General features: G+C 40.9%; 2 protein-coding genes across 3 annotated transcripts in view; one reads left to right on the plus strand and one right to left on the minus strand.

Annotated features, from left to right (window-relative positions):
* Positions 1-20,990, minus strand: part of GPR158 (G protein-coupled receptor 158) — a 344,117-nt gene extending 323,127 nt beyond the window's left edge. Inside the window, exon 1 of the mRNA XM_007189896.3 lies at positions 19,448-20,990. Within this exon, the coding sequence (XP_007189958.3) occupies positions 19,448-20,349 (902 nt within the window). The 5' untranslated portion in view covers positions 20,350-20,990. The remainder of the gene's footprint in view (positions 1-19,447) is intronic.
* LOC130707676 (tropomyosin alpha-3 chain-like) lies at positions 4,556-6,036 on the plus strand. 2 transcript variants are annotated; one of them, XM_057543960.1, is made up of 2 exons: positions 4,683-4,750; positions 4,885-6,036. In XM_057543960.1, exons 1-2 carry the CDS (start codon positions 4,683-4,685, stop codon positions 5,363-5,365), a joined length of 549 nt encoding a protein of 182 aa, XP_057399943.1. In that variant the 3' UTR covers positions 5,366-6,036. The 2 variants fall into 2 exon arrangements, with proteins under 2 accessions (XP_057399942.1, XP_057399943.1); XM_057543959.1 differs by having other exon boundaries at positions 4,556-6,035.
* Positions 20,991-23,582: the final 2,592 nt, after the last annotated feature.

The raw sequence follows: 23,582 nt of genomic DNA on the forward strand, positions 1-23,582 counted from the left end.
CATGCTCTGAAAGGGAATAATTTAGTGTATTAAAAATGTCAATTCTCATCAAATGGAGCTATAAATTTAATGCAGAACCAATCAAAATTCTATATAGATTTTTTTTAGAAACTTGATAGCTTACTTTAAGTAGAAAATTAAAAGTCAGCTGTGAAAAGGGGAAAGAGGTAGGCTTTGCCTAAGCAAATATTGAGACATACTACCCAACCACAACAATGAAACATAATAGTATTGACCAGAAAACAGACATGGGAAACAGTGGAACAAAACAGAGAGCTCAGAGACATACACATGCATATAAGGCACTTATTTGTATGATAAAGGCTGATAATGTTGGGAACCTGGCTCACTAAATGGATAAAAATAATAACTGCATCCCTACCCAATACCATATACAAAGGTGAACTCCCAATGTTAAAGACCTGACTGTGAAAGGTAAAACTTTAATGGTAGTAGTTGATTATAGGAGAATATTTTTGTGGCAAAGCATTGAAAGACTTCTTAAAATGAAACCCAAAAGCATAAACTGTAAGGCAAAATTTTGACTAAGTAAGTAACATCAGAAATTTTTAAAAATTCCATTCAAGGGGAGATATTATGGACAAAGTTACCTGAAAGATGACAGATTGGGTGATATTGCAGTGTCTAAAATTGACAAGGAAATAATATCTAGAATACACCAGGATCTCTTGCAGCGTAACAGAAATATAAGAATCACAATAGGAAATGGGCAAAGGCTGTAAACAAGCAGTTTACAGAAAAGTAAACCCAACAGGCTTACACGCACATGAAGAGATGCTTAAGCTAATTAGTAGTCAGAGAAATGCAAAGTAAAACAATAGTGAGATATCACTTTACATTCATTAAAATGGCAAAAAATTAGAAAGCTGTATGATGCCAAGTGTTGGCAGGAAAGTGAGGCTATAGGAGCCCCTCTGCCCTGCTGGTGGATATGTAGACTGATGCAGCCTGTCTAGAGAGCAATCTTGCAATATTTTGTAAAATGACATTTACCCCTCCCTGTGACCCAGAAATCCTGCAATTCAGTTTATCTTTCAAGAAAATTCTCAGGCAGGTCCGTAAAGGGGCGTATAAGCTTACCACAGTGTCATTGTAATGGCAAGGAACTGAAGACAATCTGGGTGTCCATCCCTAGAACTGGACAATTTCTACATGCTATTTAGCAGTAGAGTCCTAGGCATCAGTAGGGAAATGGACTGGTTGTATACATAGCAGCAGGAAGAGATTCTTAAAGCAGAATTGTATAAATAAAAAGTAAGCAGAATAATGAGAAATATAGCAATTATTTAACTAAAATGATTTGCACACAAATAGCACATGAACAGAAGAGCACGCTTCACAGGTTAGTTGCTAGTGGGGTGGGATCAAGGAAAAGAAACTTTTTTTTTTTTTTTTGGCTGTGTTGGGTCTTTGTTTCTGTGCGAGGGCTTTCTCTAGTTGCGGCAAGCGGGGGCCACTCTTCATCGCGGTGCGCGGGCCTCTCACTATCGCGGCCTCTCTTGTTGCGGAGCACAGGCTCCAGACACGCAGGCTCAGTAGTTGTGGCTCACGGGCCTAGTTGCTCCGCGGCATGTGGGATCTTCCCAGACCAGGGCTCGAACCCGTGTCCCCTGCATTGGCAGGCAGATTCTCAACCACTGCGCCACCAGGGAAGCCCAAAACTTTTTTTTTTTAAGGGATGAAGAGCGATTTCCTTTCTGTTTCCTTATAACTGTAGAAGACTCTAGATTCATGTTTCAGTCATCTTTGGGTAACTTCCTCACTTGGGGCCTCTCATCCTCAGAAAACACTGCTCACAAAAACATCTCTACCATTTAGCTCAACCCGTGACTACAAGAAGTACAGGAGAACCAAGAACACAGTCTGATTCCCTCTAGATTATCTTGAAGAATTTGACAACAGTCTGTCTTAAAGCAAGAAAATGTTCTCCCACATTACTTTGCAGCTGCCATGTCCAGAGAAGCTTGCCAAAGCTTTACGTAGTGACAAATGTCTTCCTCTGTCTGGCTTCTTGTTCTTGGAAGGCATTTTGGCAATCAGGTCACACCTTCCTTGGGAAGATCTATGTATTTTGTGTGGGGAAAATAACTCAAGTTTGATTTAAAAAAAGAGAGAGAACCAATAAATATGAAGTAAGGTCAATCAGAACATCAGTTCTCCATCCACAAGTGTACAATCTTTGGGGCTTTTGGAGGTGATCCTTTTTCAAAGTTAAGTGCAGCACATATCTTAAAAGTGCTAGGGTTTAAAGTTTGATAATAGATGATTGTCCCCTTGAAAAATATATTTTGAGTTTGCTGCTTTTGCAAAAGTAGCTGACTAATGTCTCATTTTATGGTTTTCCTTCACTGCAATAATTTTGAGGTACATTCTATTTCAATTTTAAATGAAGAGAGGACAGTTTATTTTATCAAACACATCCACAGTGTTCTTTATATCACCTCTTTGAATATGACCATTTCTAAATGGGGTGGAAAATCCCTTGTCAGGGAACCCACTACAAAGAGATCACCTGTCTTGACTCATTTTATTCAAATAACACTTCTATAAAAGAGCAAGTACTTTTCTTGATTTATAGATGAGGAAAATAAGGTTCAGAAAAGTTATATAATATGTCCAAAGATATACTTTTTTTAATTGCTAGGGGAGAAAAAATAAGAAGAAAGTATATTCTGTCAGAGAAAATAAATGTCTAATGTGGACACTAATCTGTCTTAAAATATAACGATTTCCTACCTTGAGTTTCCTGGTGATTTCATTAAACAAGTCAGTTATGCTTGGCTACAATAGCTAAGTGAAAATAATCTTTTTTGTTAGTAATTTTTAAAATCATTAAATTTCTTTTTTCTGTTGGTTCTTATTCATATAGCTCTTCAAGTGAAATTACCCATCTGATAATCTGCACAGTTTTTTATTCTAAATGACTTCTTTGTAGACCCTAATATTTTTTACAAAAGGTACAAGTTAGCCATTCATAGTAGCTTTTCAGAGAAAGATATATAGCTTGTGCCAATGAATTCTTCTGATTTAGAAATAATAAGAGTAAGCAAGGCTATAAAGTAAATTTAAAATGTTCCCATTGGAATTTAAATTAAAGTACTTTGGTTAGATACCCAAGATACGAACTAAATATAGGATGTACTTGTATGCTTAGAACCCTATGTTTTAAGTTATCATTTATTGGGTACTCATTGTGTGTCACACATTATGCTATACACCCTTAAAACATGCTCACTGAACTGTTATGTGACTGATATTATTCTCCCCAATTTATATTACAACTATATATGGTCAATATCATTCTCCTAAATAATAGTTGAGAAATTTGGGACACAAAGAAGTGAAATAGCATACCTAAGGACACACACCTAATAAGTAAAATAACTGAATATGATGTCCCTATCTTAGGTATAAGGGTAAGGAGACTGGTCAAAAGACCTAAGTTTGAGTTCTTGTTCAAGTTGGTGAGTTGAGCATATGTTTCTCCACCTCATCCCTCCACCTTAATGGCAGTAAATAAATACAAGAGGGAATGAGAAGAAGTAGTTGACCAGAGATTTGACATAATTCTCCAGGATCATACTGATGATAAGCCAGAGTGGTGGCAGCTAAGCCCAGGACATGCTCAGGAGAAGGCTGGAACAGAGGTGGAAACTATTCTTTAAGCAGAGTTTCCAGAAAGATTTTAAGCTCAAAGTCAACAGGTATCAAGAGTGGAAGTAGAAAATGAGGCAGACATCAAGGTGATGAATTGAAGGGTTTCCTTCTAAACAGTTACACGAGTTGGCACATCCTCTCCTTGCATGCAGTGATGACACTTATTCCCAAGCTAAAAACCAAGGTCTATTATGTAAAGAGATTGAAAGAAATGTGTGGAAAGAACTAAAACTTCTAAATGGTTATAGTTCTCCCAGAGTAAACGTCTAGGGTGAGCCAGAAACTGCCAGCTTCCTTCTCAGGCATCCTAAAATGAATGTTGAAAGCCTGACAGTCAAGGGGAGGTCTACTGAGGAACTAGGCCTACTCATCTGCCATAGGAATCCATGCCATCTAGCTATATATGTTTACCTAGCCCTTCAGTCATAAAATCGATGGCTAACAAGGATCATATCTGAGATGAACTGGTAGCATAAAGGAGAAGAGCTGGTATGAACAAGCAAAATAACTGAACCTGGAACAAACAGCAATAATTCAGGGAACAGAAGACAATTCAGTAGATATTTTAATTAATATTCTCAAAGAGATTTAAGAAAATGAACATACGATTATGAAAAAAATAATCAGAGCAAGAAAGAGTTCATGGAAAGTAAAAGTGATTGCTAAATGAAAACTAATTTAATTTTTCAAAAAGGTAGAAAAAATAAAATCTTCTAGAAAGTAAAGTAAAAAGAAAAAGAGATGAAAAATGAGAGAAGAGTTAAGAAATACAGGGATCAATCCAGAAAGTTGAATACTTAACTGTAGGAGTTCCAGAAAGAGAAAATGCATAGCAGAACGTAGTTTTAAGCCATCATAAAAGAAAATTACTGGAGAAGCGGCTGCAACGCCGAGCGGAGGAGGCAGGAACCCTAAGGCAAGCAGGGGCTGGGTGGGGACCATGGCTGGGATCACCACCATCGAGGCGGTGAAGCGCAAGATCCAGGTTCTGCAGCAGCACGCCGATGATGCAGAGGAGAGGGCCGAGCGCCTCCAGCGGGAAGTGGAGGGAGAAAGGCGGGCCCGGGAACAGGCTGAGGCTGAGGTGGCCTCCTTGAACCGTAGGATCCAGCTGGTTGAAGAGGAGCTGGACCACGCTCAAGAGCGCCTGGCCACTGCCCTGCAAAAGCTGGAGGAAGCTGAGAAAGCTGCTGATGAGAGTGAGAGAGGTATGAAGGTTATTGAAAACCGAGCCTTAAAAGATGAAGAAAAAATGGAACTCCAGGAAATCCAACTCAAAGAAGCTAAGCATATTGCAGAAGAGGCAGATAGGAAGTATGAAGAGGTGGCTCGTAAGTTGGTGATTATTGAGGGAGACTTGGAACGCACAGAGGAGCGAGCTGAGCTGGCAGAGTCCCGTTGCCGAGAGATGGATGAGCAGATCAGACTGATGGACCAGAACCTGAAGTGTCTGAGTGCTGCTGAAGAAAAGTACTCTCAAAAAGAAGACAAATATGAGGAAGAGATAAAGATTCTTACTGATAAACTCAAGGAGGCAGAGACCCGTGCTGAGTTTGCTGAGAGATCGGTAGCCAAGCTGGAAAAGACAATTGATGATTTGGAAGATAAACTGAAATGCACCAAAGAGGAGCACCTCTGTACACAAAGGATGCTGGACCAGACTCTGCTTGACCTGAATGAGATGTAGAGCACCCCAGTCCCATCCTGCCGCTGCTCCTCCCTCTGACCCCGACTCCGCTGAGGCCAGCCTGCCCGAAGCTGACCTTTAAACTGAGGGCTGATCTTTAACTGGAAGGCTGCTTTCTCCTTTCGCCACCTCTCCCACCCCCACCCCTGTGTCCTTTTCGCCAAACTGTCTCTGCCTCTCCCCAGAGAGTCCATTTGGGCTAGAGGCTGAACACCTTTGGGAACAACGTTTAAGGGAATGTGAGCACAATGCTAAGTGTCTTTAAAAGCATGTTGTGATGTACACATTTTGTAATTATCTTTTCTGTTGTTGTTGATGTAGCAGCCATTTGTAAAACATTCCAGATAATTCCATAGTTTTGAAGCAGCAGTCTAATCCCTTTCTCACTTTTGGAAGGTAACTTTTCAGCTTAATGCATGTTGCCCTCTCCGTAGAGGAGGGGAAAAGGTATGGGCATGCCTTACTGAGAGCCAAACAGCCCAGAGAAGGACTCCATTTTGGGAAACCTTATTGCTCTGTAAAAAGTACCCGCCAAACCAGAAAGGTGATTCCAGAAGGAGTTAGCCAAAAAAAAAAAGCTCTGTTCAGGTTTTCAGCTTTACGGTATCTTTGGGCAACTTTTTTTTCCATCAGAAGTGACCAGATGAAATCAAGATGGTGAGACCTCTGAGCCCAAATCCTTGTCCCAGCTCTACCCTGTTCCCAGCCGCTCACAGAATGGGTCATGTGCCCCTTGTTTTGAGGCGACCACTTATTTGCTCTCCCGCCTCCTTGAAAGAAAGGAAAGAAAATTATGTTTCACCACTGATTTAGCCATATGAAACTCATCTCATCACCCTTTTCTGGGTCTGAAGCTGCTGTCTCTAAAAGTGCCATCTCATTGTGCATTGTATCAGTTAGTGCTGGAGACATCTTGAATAGCTTATGTACAAAATTGTTTTTAAATTTTATATTATTTTGAAACTTTGCTTCTCTGGGGTTGGGGCACACTGGTCACCCCATCTGGCTGTGAGAGCTCTCTACAGTCTGGGCTGGCAGTGTGCTGATCTTTTAAAGTTTCTTTCCCTACCCAATCCCCTCTTTTTGGTGAGGTTTCAGTGAGGTCAGTTAGGTGTGCATCCTACAGCTTAATTGGCTTAAAATGTACTCCCCTTTGGTGTGGTCTCTTTGGGGGCCAATTGGGAGAAAGAAAAAACAATAGTGTAACTGTTTTGATACTGAACATTGATAAATGTCTTTTTGAAATAAAGAACCAGTCCCTCCAAAAAAAAAAAGAAAATTACTGAGTGGAAAAGTCTAAAAGGGCCAACTAAGTGACGAGGTTGATGAATAAAAAGAATCACATCTAAGCACATCATCATGAACATTCAGAACCCCACGGAAAAAGAAAAGATCTTAAGAGTTTCCGTGAGGAGAAAAGATTACCTACAAAGGTATAGTAAATCAGGTTAATACCAAATTTTTCACCAGCAACAATGAATGCTAAAAACAATATAACAATGTCTTTAAAATTCTGAGGGCAAAATGACTTTGAACCTATAATTCTATATACAGACAAACAATCAATCATGCATGAAGACAAAGACATTTTCAGACATGGGGGAGACTTAGAAATTTTACCTTCCACAGATTCTTTCTGAAAAAGTATTTGAAATTGTGCTTTAGAGGGTGGGAAAAAAAGAAGAATTCTTGAAATAAGAGGACCAGCACCCAACATAAAATTGGATCCAAAATTTCAATAATTTGAAAATGTTTCCATGATAGTTATTCTGCAGAAGACCTAAAGCAATTTGTACAAATTATGGGACTCCAAGAAGCATGTCTTCAACAAAAATGTAAATTTTCTTTAACAAAGAATGATTGATTAAGAAGTTGGATGATCTTAGAAATAAGAAAACATAGGGTTTCTTTTTGTTTCTTTAACGTGAAAAGAAAAGCAATTGGCAGCTGCATGGAGGGAAAATAGGTGAAAAGTCTCCATGCAGACATGCACAAACTAAAGGTAACATGGTTTTGTGCAACTAATCTAAGAAAAAGGGAGAGATAATCCATTGGTCCTTGAAATTTGGAACATTCTGAAAATGGCATAGATTCAGATATTCAGATTTTAATTTTTAGAAGCAACTAATGGACAAAACACAGAAGTGCGTTTTTGGGAGTTTTTTTACTGCAGTGACAGACTGAAAATGTTACCATCTTGAATTACCTAAAAATATTGGAATAGGAGTAGGAGCGTAAAGAAAGAAAAGAATAGAAGATACTATTTAAAATTGATGGATATAAAAGTCAAGGTAACCAATAGAAAAATTAAAAATATAATTAATAAAACAATGGAGAGAGTAGAGAAAGGAAAAGTGAAATATAAAGAAGCTTAAGTTTCACATTTGTCGTATCAGAGAAGCTAATGGTGATGATTTTACTCCCCAAAATTCATAATCCCAATTTTCCATTGATAATGCTCTTCATTAGAGATGTACTTCTGCCTGTACTTCCTTTCCTATGGTGCAAAGTCTGCTTCCTCCAAATTCATGTCCAAATGTTTGTGGTGTCCCTTCTGGCTTTTCCAGTCTCACTTCTGTATCTTGTGCCTCTCACTGGCAGTTTTTGAGGCAGCCCCTAACCTGACATCTTAGTCCTCACCGTAAAAGACAACAGAGTGAGGCGGGAAACGCCAAATGACAAGACCTGCCAGCCACCAGCTTGAGAGAGGTAGGGGACCCACTGCATGTCATCTCAGGCATGCTGGTGAGGGAGAAAAGTGCTTTGCCCCTGAGTTTGCCTGCTGTGCCTCTGCCTTTAGTCTCCTGCTGTCTGTGTTTGGAAAGGGTTTTCACCGTACAGGTTTAAGCCAGGGAGCAAGAAAAGCACCCAGCTGATTTTTGCAAGAAATTCTAGATTTTCAATCTCTATCTCCCTTACCACTCAACTCTTTCAGTGTATTCATTCACAGCCAAGAATGGAGCAGCTGTAAATAGCTTCTTTGACTGAAATCTCATCAGAGAAGCTGGAAAGCCCAAGCTCCCAGAGCTAAGGGAGGCACTGGGCAGGAAGACCAAGACTGAAAGAAGGAGGAAAGAAAAATGGAAAGTAAAGAAAACGAATATACATCCACAGTCTACATAGTACTACAGGGCTAGAAATTTGTAAAGCCCTTAACATGTTCCTATATTTTAACCATTTACTGAGCACCTTCTACATCCCTTACTCTCATTTTCTATGTCAACCCCCCTCTCACTACATTCCAGCAACATTGACTTTCTTTCTGCTCTTAGAGCATTTGAAGCTCATTCCTATCTCAAGGCCTTTGTTCTCACTGTTCCCTATCTCAAGCATGATTCCTAAGCTTAAGCTTGTTTCATGGCTGTCTCCTCATCCTTCATTTCTTAACTCAGAGTCACATCTTCAGAGAGGTTTTCCTTAATCACCCTATTTACTGCAACGCACCTTACCTCTCAGCCATTCTTTACCACATTATCATATTTATTTTCTTATAGCATTTGTTTGTATCAAGAATTATATTTATCTTGCTTGTTTGTCATCTATGTCCCCCCACCCACCAAAAAAATCCACAGGTACAGGGATTTTTATCTGTCATTTTCACTATTATATCCTCAATACCCATACTCCTAGCCAGGTGCATGTTATATACGTTATTTTTTTAAATAACACATTCCATACATTATGCTAAGCTCTTTACATAGGTAAGATTGTTTACTCTTTACAGTGTACTCTATACTCTTTGCAGATAAAGAAATTGAGTCACAGAAGGAAATAACTTGCCCAATATCACACAGTAAGTGAAAGTGGAAGCTCGTAGATTCAAATCTAGGTTTATAATCCTAAAACCCTTCTTCTTAGACACTATTCCACACTTCCTGAAATATGCAAGGCACTTTCAAGAGGCAGTGAATATGGGAAGTCATGAAATGTGGTCCTTGCATTTGAAGGACCTGTAGAACTGGTTGGGGAAATAGGATGTTTACATTAAGAGACAAGTTATAACAACAAGAGGCAGCTGCTCTCATGATTGGCCCTGTGATCCCCCTGCCTTCATAACCTACTAGTCATTCTGCCCCTGCCAGTAGGGTCATGGCCGGCAGCCAAAGTTTTTGGACGACTACAGCTGAAGCTGCCAAGTATTTACAACTCTTTAATTCTTACTCTTAAAATCGTTTAAAAGGAATTTTATGTGTTTCAAGCTTATCAGATACTGTTTACTTTTTCCCAAGTTTGTGTTTAAGGACCAGCTCCTTCTGAATTATGAAGACTTTGTTTTTGATACAGACTTCTGAAGCTGTCCCCACATGTCTCCTTCACAGGGTCTGGAAGGGCCTAGGAACATACTGTCAGGCTTTTCAGGTGATCCTGATACCCAGCCAAGTTTGGAATCAGTGAATAATGACCGTAAATTAACGTTTACTTGATGACTCAGGGTCTTTTTATCTGTGCCTGTTATTAAACTACAAGTTCACTGCAACCATAGCCAGTGCAAATGATGGTCACCACTTCCCTGGGTCTCAATTTCCTCATGTGTAAAAGTAAAAATAAATTGGATTACATGATCTCTAAAATCCTTTTTACTTCTAAAATTCTAATTCTTCAAAAAGGAGCTTTCCCAGGATGTTTACTAGAACATTGTTTCTTTCAAGAATGCCCCAGTTATTTGCTTCTTTCTCAAAAAAGTGGAAAGACAAATAAATTTCTAAATAACTTTCAGAGGGCTGTAATATGAGGGCCTTCCCACAAATCTAATTATTAAGTTAGTACCTGAAACAGCTTTCTCAAGTGTGCCTTATCCAGAAAAATAGTAATCTTCATCTTTCTCTTCATGAGCTTTGGTCTCATCTCTTAACATGCACAACATCATCTCTCATTTCTCTGTAACCCACACAATATACAGCAGCACGCGCCTCGCTTCTTGCCCCTGAAGCTCACCTGTACTACACGTTTATGGACGGCACAGGAGGAAGTAGGCATGCATCAGTTTGTGCTGCGGTAATTTGTAAAGCCTAAACATTCTTTTCCATCATGTAGCCATTGTTATTTTTTAAGGTTTCTTCTGACAGGACTCTAAACACTAGTAATGTTAAAAACTGTGTCTTTAAACATGTTAAAGCCTTAAATAATGTCTATATAATATGTCATTTTAATTATTTCTTCTAGGAAATTTCATTTATAATACGTTCAAATTATGAGCAGCTTCTAGTTGACTCAATAAAGGTAAAGTGGCAAACAGAGCATTTTAGGAAATTCCCTGGTGGTCCAGTTGTTAGGATCCGAGCTTCCACTGCAGGGGGCCTGGGTTGGATCCCTGGTTGGGGAACTAAGATCCTGCAAGCCATGCAGCGCAGCCAAAAAAACAAAAATCATTAAAAAAACCAGAGCATTTTAAGAATATATATTGTAAGGTATTAATATTCCTTTAATGGGATAAGCTCTGCATCAGCCTGTTTATAGCTTTGACTTCCTGAGATAAAGTTCTGAAATGCAAGCACAGTCAACCTATCTTTATAATGATTAAATCTTCAGGAACTTGATTTCTCACTACTTGCTAGAAAAGAATAATTCAGCTTCATCAGAACTATGAAAGTGCTCAGTGGTAAACGGAGCTTCATGAAAAAGTAAAACACTATTCCACAGCATCATAGATTGCTAACTGTTTTTCATTGTTTCATTCATCTCCATGTGTTCCCTGTCCACACTCCTCTCTACCCCCTACTTTTTCCCTCTCTCCTCTCTTTGTCCCCACAGAGATTCACACACACACACACACACACACACACACACACATTTTCTTTTCAAAATGCATCCTTTAATGGGAAATCTTAAATATAAGACATTTAGCTATATAAGTAGCAAAGCCATGCTTAGCAACAAATTCTGGAAATAATTTGGCCAGATGTTCTTTTTGAGCCTTAATAACATCTAAATGTGAATTAATATTCCCATCGATTCATCAAAATTTTCCAGTTCTCATTCATGTCAGATTCTATATGCAGTGATCTTATGTTCCAAACAAACAAACAGAAATGTGATCTGACAAAATCACACACACACACACTCACACACTCACACACACACACATACACACAGATACATATAGAACTCTTGAAATAGGATAGCCACAGAATAGCATTTTTATATGTGTTCCCTCTACACCAGCTGCTTTCAACCAGAGGCATTTTTACCCCTTAGGTGATACTTGGCAATGTTTGTAGACATTTTTGATTGTCACACTGGGCAGGGAGGTTGCTACTGGCATCCTGTGGGTAGAGTCAGGGGTGCTGCTAAACATCTTACAGCGAAAAAGCCCCCACAGCAAAGGGTTATCTGGCCCCAAATGTCAATAGTTCTGAGGTTGAGACACCCTGCTCTACACAGTGGTCTAAGGCATCAAATAAGGGGACAGCCAAACTCTTCATTCCGTTCCCGGCAACTGACTAGAAAAGAAAGAGAAAAAACACATACCTCCACAATTCCATTTAAATCTCTTTAACCAAAACTAGTTACATGGCTACACCACAAAGCTTTTATTTCCACCCTGAAACTTTTAAGCACTTTAGAAAGGAAAGACAGATCTAGTCCCTCTATTTTTAGTTTATAAGTGGTCTTGTATTCTCACTGTCCTATCCATCTCCCCACAGTGTGAGTGAAACGCTTTGCCAGATGGTGTAGGAAAGATTTTGATAATCCTTACCTCACCTATGCTGAAAATAAGTTTCTGCAGCTTCTGGCCCGATGTTTTGTGTATTTCACGTATTATTAAAAAGACAGTGTGGTTACATGTTTTAGTATAGCTTGTCTTGTTTAAAAAATTATTATGAAGACAAATAGCAATCTGATATACAGCAGTAAGGTCTAGGTTTTTTGTTTACATATAGGCATATTTTGCTGCATACTTATAGCTTATAGATGACAGTAGAGCTTTATAGTTGGAGAGACCATCGAATTTAATTTCCCATTTTCTAATATCACAGTTCATCAAATATAAGATGCCATTAATTGTAAGATGTGCTATTACATTCTGTACCACTAAAAGAAAGTGTATGCCAGTTGGAAATGACATGCCCTCAATAATTAAGACACATCTCAGTTTGAGAGACATCAAAATGTGGAAAAGGTACATCTTAGAATTGATAAAATACATTATTCTGTACTAAAATACCTTTACCTTTTCCTCTTTCTGAGATAAAAGCCATGTGTCTTGTTATTCTATAAAAATCCTTCCATGATAATGTAATAAGGCATACACGTTGGAAAACACATAAGTGGTGAGAAAACCAGGTTAAGAAAGTAAACCAACATCTTATGTAATTCTAAGTTCCCTTTTAGGTTATAAGTGCACTGGGTACTTTGCTAACTGGACAGGATTTTTTTTTAATCCTGTTTTGTCTTATTCTAAATGGGGGAAAGTTACAAGAGCTATTATAATGAATAAAAATTAACTGGATTTCAATTAATTATAAGTATCAGTTAACTATAAAAGAGAAAGAGACTGCCTTCTTTAATAAAAAGGAAGGAAACAGTGTTTTTTTGAGAAAATGATCTTGGGGTCAGATCACATTTAAGCTAATCTCTGTTTTCTATAAATTCTACCTATAATGAAGGTAATAAAGCTAGGTGACTCCTGTGATTGCTTTGAGGCACTATAATATCCTTTGGTGTAAAAGAGAAAGTCAGTCATGGTTCCTACACTAAGTTTGGTATTGTAGAAAATGGGGCTGGGGGGGGGGGTGGGTACCTGAGAAAGACTTTTAGCCAAGAGCATTAATTTTTTCCTAAACTGAAGAAGTATTTTATAGAACAGTCTATCCACCTAAATCTTCTCACAGGTCAAGTTTTAGGAAGAAAGACTTGTTAGATGAGTAAATGCCCAACCAAAGTAGAAATTACACCAGAAAAGGTTTCTTGCTAAACCTTGAAAAACGAATAATAGTAAAAGACCAGCAAAACAAGCCAATGTACGTATGTGCCATAGCTGTGCTAGGCAAGAGCCTAATGATGCCGTTGTCTGCGAAGTCTCCGAAACAGCCCCAAGGCCGGTGAACTGCCCATTTGCACGTAGTGGCCATCAAGCTGCCAGAGTTACCAGAATTCCAAGGTACTATTTCAGTAATGCTGTTTAAATAACCCTGTGAACATCAATCCAGAACTGAATAGAGAAAACAAACAAGGCCCTAATGCTTCTGTACCAACCAAGTACAAATAACACCAACAACGTACTTCTTGGCATCCCAGTATATTACAATATAATCATAAAACACGGTGCATGTTGGAAAAGGGTAGCCTTAAAACCCTGAACAGTGAACAACAAACTGCTGCGTTTATGAAGCTGAAAGTAAAATTTGACTTATCCAGCAATTGAGGCCATAAAATCAGTCTTGTGAGGCATGAGTTCTCTCCCCAGAGGGGAGGCCTAAACTCTTGTCATTTATTTAGCAGTCTTGAAATCCCATTTCAGCTTCCAAATGCGTGTTCTAGAAGGTGGCAAGATAATGCTGTACCACTGCTACACCACACTAAATAGCCTCCTCTGAAGTATTAACACCAACTACAGAGGTAAGTCAGAGACAGGTTGTTTTTTTAACAGTAAGTAGGAGCTTCAGGATGCGTAAACATTGATTACCTTGGGGGAAATTACACAAGTATACTGAAGCCCTTGGTTTAGAAATCTGTGAAACAGCTTCTTGTTGACTTTAAGTAAATTTCAGGTGATCTTTCAAGATCTAGAAACTCAGATCATGCTTATTCTTATTTTGAAATGGAGTTCTCATTTCCCTTAGTATACTTAATTCAGTGTACACCGAGAGGGCTTTCTCTAAATATCCTATGAGTAAATGACCGTGATAAAGTTAAACACTGAACATATATGAACATGATCTGCATTTAAGTGAGGATACATTAACTGGTTTCAGCATAACAATCAAAACTTCACAAGTTAAAGTGACACAGTTAATTATGTACATAATCTTAGACTTTTAGATTATAAGGAACCCAACAGGTCACCTAGTCCAACCCCCTTTAATTTACAGATGAGGAAACAGGATTAGAAAGGCAACTGCTGCCCATGGGAACACCATAGTCAAGGATGTGGTCCAGGCCGGGGTCAACGTCTCCTGTCTCCAAGGCCAGTATTTCCCCCATGATCCACTGTAATTACAAGCCTTCACAATAATAGGAATGAAACTAAGTCATTATATAAATTATAAATTACTACAAATTATGTGACTTTAATACAACTAAAAGTGTTCAGTATTTAGGAAGACAGAAGCTGTGACACAAAATATTTACTGAACTTCCTGTGTGATGACAGTTCTTCATTTAGTCTTTACAAAATCCCAAAGATTTTTACTTTACTATTCACAGATTAAAGATGAAATAATTGAGACTCAAAAGCCTCAATAGCAGAAGTCCATCTAAAAACTGTTTGATCTATTACCCAGGTAGACAACTCTGTACTGTTCCTATAGGTAACCTCTTCACCACTACCAGTACCCACAAGAGAGACAAGATATGTTTGGCCTAGAGCAAGATGGTCATTTCTCTAATACTATGTAAATTGCCATCTGCAGAAATCTATACCAGAATCTCTGATGGAGGTGTGTGGGCACATGTTTGTGAAGGAGAGAGAAGTAACCCCTCAGGAGTCAGTGACTCAGTGACACCAATGTTAATTATGTAAGTTTCTAAAAAGGCGTTTCCACACTATTGTGGAAAAATGCAGGTCTGACATTCATTTGGTGTCCTCTTCTGCACGTTACTCCCCCATCAATATCATTTCCACAAGGTACTGCATTTATGTGTATCAGCCCTGTTTCCAAAGCCTCCTTGTTGCCCGTTGGATAGGTCACTTAAGAACTCATAGAACAAAGAGTTATAAAGGTATATGGATATCACCAAGTCTCTTTCCACGTTTTAATTGTGCAGAAACTGATTTTCAGACAGGTAATACAGCCAGTCAGAGACAAAACTGGGACTTAGGGCAAAGTTCTGACTCAAGTCTAATACTCTTCTCTCTATACAACATACTTGATTATAAGATTGGCCAAAAAGAACAAGTGCCTGTCACTTATTTGGCCAAATATATTAATTATTTCAAGCCAATACCATGTTACATTTTTAATAACAAGGTGAAAACAAAATTGGTAATTAAGAGATAGCAGCATAGGGTAGTAGAAAGACAATACAAGCCTCATAGCTAGATAGATCTAAATTTAAATCACGCTCCCTAATTTACTAGCTGTGTTGCCCTGGGCAAGTTGCTCAACTTTCCTGAAGTTGTAACTACCTGAGAATACTAAGAATTAAATGCAGTGGGATATTTATAAAACATCTGACACATAGTAGATGCTCAATATATATTGGTTCCCATTAATTCTAACCCACCGCAAAAGAGCTGTGCCACTCTAGCAAATTCCTTTAGCCCTTTGGGTCTCAGTTTCCTCCACTGTACAATGAGAAGAGGAAAGAAACCAAATGAATTCCAAAATCCCTTACAGCTCATCAAGTAAGAATTCCCAAAGGTTCCTTTACCTTAATTTAAATTCAACAAACACTTAGGTACCTTATATTCATCCTAGGCACTGAACAGTTCCAACCACCACCAGGAATGTGTCTATGATTTCATTAGAATGGGCTCCAACTCCATAGTACTTTAAGTTCCACACAGAAAAATCAGTATACAAAAGCAAAGGACTTAACTTTGAAGAAAACTCTGCAAGGACATCACAAACCTAATATGATAAATAAAAATAATTTAGGGTATACCTTAAATTGTTAGTCTCTTTTTTTTTTTGCTGGGATAGAAGATGAGAACTTAAGTGTTTATACTATAGGTCTATAACAAGACTCAGGAGCCATTTAGGTAAAGCACTAATGCCATTTTTGGGGGGAAAAAAAGCAATAAACTTCTCTTCCCATGTGAGTCTTATACTAGGCCTTAAAATTTAAGAAACCTGTGTCATTCTGAAGCAGAGGGGAATAAAATTTATTCTGAGAGGTGTTTTACAGTGATAAGCATTAATATAAGAAGGTAGTTGACCATGTTTTCCACATTACTTTTGAATTTCATATTTCAGATTTGCATTCTCTAAAAATAAAATATAATTTAAATCTTGAACCTTGTAAGTAAGACCTGGGGAAATATTAGCTGAAATAGTAACTGAAGTTAAATGAAAATCTGAACTACAAAGTTTATCCTCCTCTTCTCTTCCATGAGGAAATCATTAGCAATAGATTTTTTTTATTACAGATAAGGCTTTTTGCAAATAACACTCTATAGATTCAAAATAGATTTAAAATCATGATTAGAGCCTAGTCATGGTTTCTCAGAAATTCATTTGGGGTTTACCCTGTTACCATACCTGTACAATATTATTCACTTACGTTATAAAATTTTGGAATACACATCTTAGGTTATAAAACATCAAAAACATTTGCCTTTTATGAGTATGAAGAGACAGAAAAGGCCCATTGAAATTTATATATATATATATATGGCATAGTGTGAACCAGAGGCAGAAGGCCTGGATCCTATTTCTGCTGTTGTTAAAAGCTTGATATGTGATTCTTGGACAAGTCACTTCACCTTTCTTATCTGTTTCTTTATGAAACAGGAAGAACCATCTGATCTAAGATTTCTTCCAGTTCCTATAATTAACATCTGTGCGAATCCTCAATACAGTACTTGAGGAGCATGGGACATGGGGCAAAAGTACTCACAGGAGAGCACTTATTCTGCTCTTCATGCGTGCTGCTAGGAGGAGCCAGATTCTGTAGAGAGCCAGACACTAAATGGCCTGGCTTCCTGCCTTGGCTAAAGAACACCATCGATGACTATGAAGGCACTTAAAGAGACTCAGCCAGAGGAAACAATCTATTTTCTGAACATAGTCCAAAAATTAGATAGGGTCGTGTGAGCCTACACAACATGACCCCTGGTGTCTCAGCCTTTTATCTTGGCCTGCGGAAGGCCTGAGTTCATTTAGGTGACCTATGCTTTCTGAGCCTTATGAGAAATACTTCTGAAAATAAATGGTTCTCATCCCCAGTCTCATATTTGACCCTTGAAAATACATATATTTTTATGCAGCAGCTGCAATACATGCAGCACTCCTAGGACACCTTCATGAGACAGAGTTTAGCATAGTGGTTAAAAGTGTGAATCAAGCTCAAATCCCGACTCTACTACTTAACTGCTGCGTGATCTTAGGAAAGAAGCTTAATCTCTCTGTGCTTCAGGTTCTTCTTCTGTAAAACAGGGAAACTAATAAAACCTAACTCAGGTTTGTTGTGAGGATTAATCAATTTAATACATGCAAAGCAGTTAGCACAGAGCCTAACATAAAGTATCAATATAAGTTAGTAAGATGGATGAATGGATAGATCAATCGATCGATTGATTGATCGATCTTTCAGTTCTGGGACCTGGGACTCCCTGAAAAGGCTTATGTGAAGGCCAAAAGCAATTTTCTAGCAGTGAATGGCATCTGCAGATCTTTTCTGAGCAAATAATATAGCAAAGACTCAACGCTGGGCTCAGCTCTTACTAATAGGATCCTGCAGAAATCAGGAGGAAATAAGATTATCCTTAAAGTAGGAAAGAGTTACGCTGGTTTAAGACAAGATCCTTTAAAGAGATAGACACACACAAAAAACATTTAATATGGTCATACAGAGTTAGAGAAAGGAGGTTACTTTTCATTTATACCTTCTCAAGTGTTGCCAGCATTAAAAGCCACAGAATTTTATAACTGGATGGCTCCCTAGAGACCATCTAGTTCAACTCCCTTACTTGATAGGTAAGTTGTTGAGGCCCAGAGAGATTAAGCAACTTTCTTGAGGTCATTCAGCAGTAAATAACAGTGCCAAGACAAATAAGCTTTCTGACTCCTCCCATTTGCCCACCCAGTACTCCCCCTGGTAACTTTCACCAGGTCATCATCCTGTCCTTGTTGTACCAAAAGGGCATTAAAACACACACAGGTTTCTCACTTTTGCCCAGTTTCCCAAAAAGTACAGAAGCAACCTCAACCCCCAAGACCTTCTTCCCATTGGGAATTGGGGAGGGTCCCAGTCAATCTGTGGCCTTCTCCCAGGCCCTCTTTGGAGTTTCTACTCTTTCCTTTCTGTTCCTCATGTTCACTCAACAGGGCTACTTCTGAAAGTCCCTCACCCCAAAAATCAGGCACGTCCCAGGGCACAAGATACCACCTGCTAATCTGCAAATTCTCATCTTCCCACAAATGCTATACCTTGAGGCAGGAAATATAGAACTATTACTAAATTTTCTCTGAGCTCCCTGAGTGAATTCAGTGAGAACTGATCCCTCCCTCCCTAGGATAACTCAACCAGGTTCATTTATAAAGTGTGTGTATGTGAAGGGCCAGAGAACCCTTAGGTGTGCCTAACACACAAAACAGGAGGAAGAGGGGACCAAGGAATGGGAGATGAGTAGAAGGAGCACACCTATCAAATTGCAAAGTATGGTTCCTAGAGACAGCTATGCTGCTGAGACTGACTCACTGCTCAAGGGGCAGAACTGCCGAGGGGACTGCAGTGTTTGCATTATGCGCTCTGGTAACTAACAACAGACTGGCGCCTCAAACTACGCACGTAGGAGGAAGTAGGTAGAGGCTATCCCGAAGTAGCAGGAATAACGAACTCCCTTCTGCCCACTCCCTTTTCTACTCTTGTGAGCTGCTCGCCACTCTGTGCCTGGCTGGCATGCCCTGAGCTTGCCAGGGTGCAGTGCAGCACCCCTGACCGGGAACTCCCCTCCCTGCTCTCCCGAGGGTTAGACAGAAACAGAGAGCATCTCTCAGCTCTACCAAGTGCTCCCGTCCCTTGCCCCTTGCAGGGGAACTGATTTGAGAGAAAAGCTTTTGCTGAGTGTCTGAAGCTGACAAATGCGGGGCACTTCTTGTCCCTAAGCACTTGCGCCTGCGTGGGGTGTGCCTCAGCCTGGGTCTCTGCTTTGAAGGTGGGAGGCCTAAATGTCACAGCCAGCGTTTCTTCCCCACACGCGCACCTACCCATGAAACCGGAAGGAAGGCTTTGCTTTTATGTTTTTCCCCTCCCTACCTGAATTCCGGGACCAGGTTAGGCTGCAACCCGTAGAAAGCAGCGGAGAGAGTGACCAACCACCCGGGCTTGTAACTGCCGTTCTCGCACTCCAGATAAGGCGAAGACCACTTGACGTGGCTCTTGTCCCCGCTAAGACCGTCCCTGCGCCGCCAGCTGTGGCCCAGGCCCCGGGGCCCCTGACTGGAGCCGCGGCGGTGCAAGTGAGTCCTCCACTTGCGCCGGAGGCCGTGGAACCACTCGGTCTCCAGCGTGGCGTTGGCCAGGTGGTGTGCTGAGGAGGACAGGTCCTGGAGCAGGATGCGACTCTCCTCGCGCGTGGCCTGCAGGAAGACCTGCGGGGCTGGGGCGGACAGCGACTCGGTGCTGAAGGTGATGGCCGCCCGGGAGATGCTGGGCTCACCCTCCAGGAGGCTCCGCACCAGTGCCTGGTACCACTCCAGGTCGTCCTGCAAGTTCTGCTCCCGCGACTTATTGCTCTGCAGCATCATGTTGAGGAAGTTGGTGGCGTGTGTCAGCGTGTCCAGCGCCCCGTGCAAGGAGGGATGGGAGCTGGCTAGGGCCGGCGACTTCCCCGGCAGGCCCGCCAACTCGTAGCGGCTGGAGCAGTTGGCTCGCTTCAGCTGGTGGGAGTCCCCGGTGTAGAGGTAAGAGGCCACGTCCATGGGCACCTTCTCGGCGATTGTCTGCGCCAAGATGGTGCCGTCGGTGGAGCGGCTCCAGGGAGCCGAGGGGTCCGAGGCAGAGGCTCGAGCCGGCTGCTGGGCGTGCTGCTTCGCCCTCAGGGTCTTCTCTCGAGGGGAATCCGTCCGACTTGGAGGGTCGCGGCCGGCGCCGACAGCTCCTAATCCCAGGTGAACGAGCAGGAGGCAGAAGAGTAAGGGATAAGCCATGGCTCCCATCTGCCTCGCAGAAAGGAGAGGAGGTAACGGAAGGAGTCACTTTTTAAATTTTGGTCGTGTCTATCAGCAGTAAGACTTTTCCTAGGAGTCTTCCCCCTTTTCAGCTGGCACCCAGTCCAAAAGGACTTTAAAATAGCAATGTTCTGAAATATGCGCGGCTGACTAAGCTACCGTCACTGGAGATCAAATCACCTGTGGCAACGCTGGCTGCTCCCGCTCCACAGTGGGTCGGCTCGGGATTACGCACCTCGCAGCCCTGAGCCGAGCAGGTTACCTCCCCTCTCGCCGCCGGCAGCTATAGTTAGCCTGCTTACGTCTTTCTGCTTAGCAGCTTCCACCGCCGCTCTCATTGAGGTGTGTTCGGGAGCTGCTGCTGCTGCCGCCGCCGCGGCCGCCAAAGACGCTGCTCCATCGTCTCGCCCGTGGCAGGTCGTTCCCGCCTCCCGGCTCAGGCTCCTCCTCGTTCGCTTCGCCCCGAGGCGCGGAGCGCGCGCGCCCAGACCCGCACCGCGAGCGTAGCAGCTAGGGTTTCTTTTAAGGCGTTTGTCTTTCCGGAACCACGAGGGCTAGGCAGCTGGTTAATTGGAGTCTTTAAGTTTGGCCACAAACCACACTCCCGCCTCTCCCTGCTCTCGGGAGGAAAGCCGGTTTAAAGAGGCAGCTTGGCTGCAACCAAACCCTTGTAGGGCGGCTTCAAGTCGTCTTGTGCCCTGTTTGGCCGGCTCCTCTGTCAATCAGCCGACTGCCATTTGTTGGGCTGGGGCGGGAGCTGTCCAGTGCTGAACCCGAGGCGCAGGAGGAGGCGGTGGCGCGGGATGCAGCTCCGCTGAGTCCTTTCACCCCCTCGCGTTCCCTGATGACTCGGGAACCTGAGGGGGTGAGAGGTGGGGTGGGCGGAGTGAAGGGAGAAGCAGAGGTTTGGTGGCTCAGAGCGAAGGAAACTTGGACGTACCGAGGAGGAGGGTGTTGGCATATAGCATGCTTAGTTAAATCAGCCTTTCCTTTCGCCTGGAAAAGAGGGAGAAAGTAGTTTTCATTTGTGGCTTAAATCGGAGACGAGGGACGTAGGATGAAGACGTGTCCTCCCGAACATCTGCTCATTTTAGGCAAATTATCAAATCTTCCTCCTTGTTGTCGGTTAAAGAAATGATTAAACCCTACTTGCCGAGGTCTTAGCTATAAGGGAGTAATGGAGACATCTACCGGCTGAACTTTAAGGGAGAAATGCCATATTAAAGGAACCTCTCTGCTTGAAAGGGATGAAGGGGAACCTGTGGAAGTGTAAGCAAATGAATATGTGGAAGGGAGAGAACATGTGCCGGGGCAGGACTCGGACTGTGAAAGAATGAGAATGAGTCTGTTGAGCGGGAAGGGAAGCCATTCTGACTGGGAGTTCCTAGAATTAATGGATGTAAGAACTAAGACATCTGGTTAACTATAGGTTGGGATGTCCCAGCCGAAGAAAGAAGAGCTGAATAAGTATGCCAAGACCCCCCAGAATGATTGGAAAATCCCTAACACAGTCTAATTGTTTTATTTGAAGCTTTAAGAGGGTCTTCTGACATTTTCATTCTGAAAATACTAATTAATACTTTGGATAGGTAGTGTTTTATGCACCTCCACCTTCCATATGCACCTCCACTTTCAAATTCCCCAAGAAAGACACAAGATAGAAAGTCTCAAATTCACTTCAATTCCCAACTTAAAAAAAAAAAAAGTTACCTGTGGCATTCTAAGGTAGCACTGCTTAGATTTGCTTTATCATTTCATTTTATTCTTCCTGTTGAGAAAATACCTAAGCACAAAAATTTAGGCTCCAAAGAGCAAAAGTTTGTCTGCATTGGTCACTGTAGTATCTTGAGCACCTAGAACACACAGATGCCTGGCACATAGTTGGTTCCCACTAAATATTTGCTAAACTAATGAATGAACCAGAAGATAATGATGATGAAGCTAATTATTTAGCAATCCATCTCCTTACCTAAGAAGAGAAGTCTGCCTGTTGTGTCAGTGGTGAGGGCTTTTGGAATAAGACATAGCAACCGGTTTTCCAAACTGCCGTGTATGGTCTCCAAGGGAGTTTTTATAGCTTTGCAAAGAATGGTTATTAGATTTGTGTTTATTTACAAGTAGAGTTCGTGTTCATATCTGACTTATTTAAATTTTGCTTTGCAGTGTATATGCTTTTGCTAAATAAAGGTCATCCCAGTTTAATCCTCTACTATAGCAATGTGGCAATAATAGGAGTTTCTGTTTAATTTATCAGAGTATACAATATGATTTTCTATTTAGTTGTCTAAAGACTGGTGTAATTTCATCATTAATTGATTTTTTAAAGAAAACCTGTATAACTTATTAACAATCCTTTAAAATTTCTAGTATTGCATTTTAAAAGGAAGATATAATTTTATTAGTCGGTCCTTCTATAAGTAATCCAATGACTTAGCATAATTGAAAGCCCTGGGTTCTGGTCCTATCATTATTTTAAGCAAGATATATGGACACTAGCAAGATATTTAAAGTTTCTGTGTCTCGGGATGCAAACTGTATGTGGGCCTCATGATTTGGACATTGAGGGAGTACTGAAATGACACCTGAGCCACTCTCCTGGAGTGCCAGTCTTTCCCCTAGTGCACATCTAACAAGAATGGAGCAGGCTATGAGAGGCTCTTGCAATTTGGGCATTCCCTTCAGGGGATCACCTTCAGTCTACATTGCCAAACAACAGAGGTAAACTAGTTAGGTCTAGAACAACACTGCCCAATAGAAATATAATGTGAGTCACAAACGTGATCCACATATATAATCTCAAATGTTCCAGTAGCACATTTTAAGGGTAAAAAGAAAAAAAAGTGAAATTAAATGTAATAATATATTTTATTTAGCCCAATAGATCCAAAGTGTTATTTCAATAAGTAAACAGTATGACCATTATTAATGATATTCTGCATTTTTATACTAAATCCTCAGAATCCAGTGTATAATTTACACTCACAGCATATGGCACTTCATATAGCTACATTTCAAGTGCTCAATAACCACCCGTGACCAGAGGCTACCATAGAATACAAGCTCTGGAAGATAGTACATTGTGGTCTAGAATGGTCTAGAAAACCTAGGTTTACTTACGATAAGGTACCATGGTCCAAATGATCTAAGAGGCCTGTCCATTTAATAGGTCTGGAGTCAAGGTAACTAACTGAGTAGATAGACAACCCTATGTCTATGTTAGT

The sequence above is a fragment of the Balaenoptera acutorostrata genome, chromosome 3, assembly GCF_949987535.1.
Source record: "Balaenoptera acutorostrata chromosome 3, mBalAcu1.1, whole genome shotgun sequence".
Lineage (NCBI taxonomy): Eukaryota > Metazoa > Chordata > Mammalia > Artiodactyla > Balaenopteridae > Balaenoptera > Balaenoptera acutorostrata.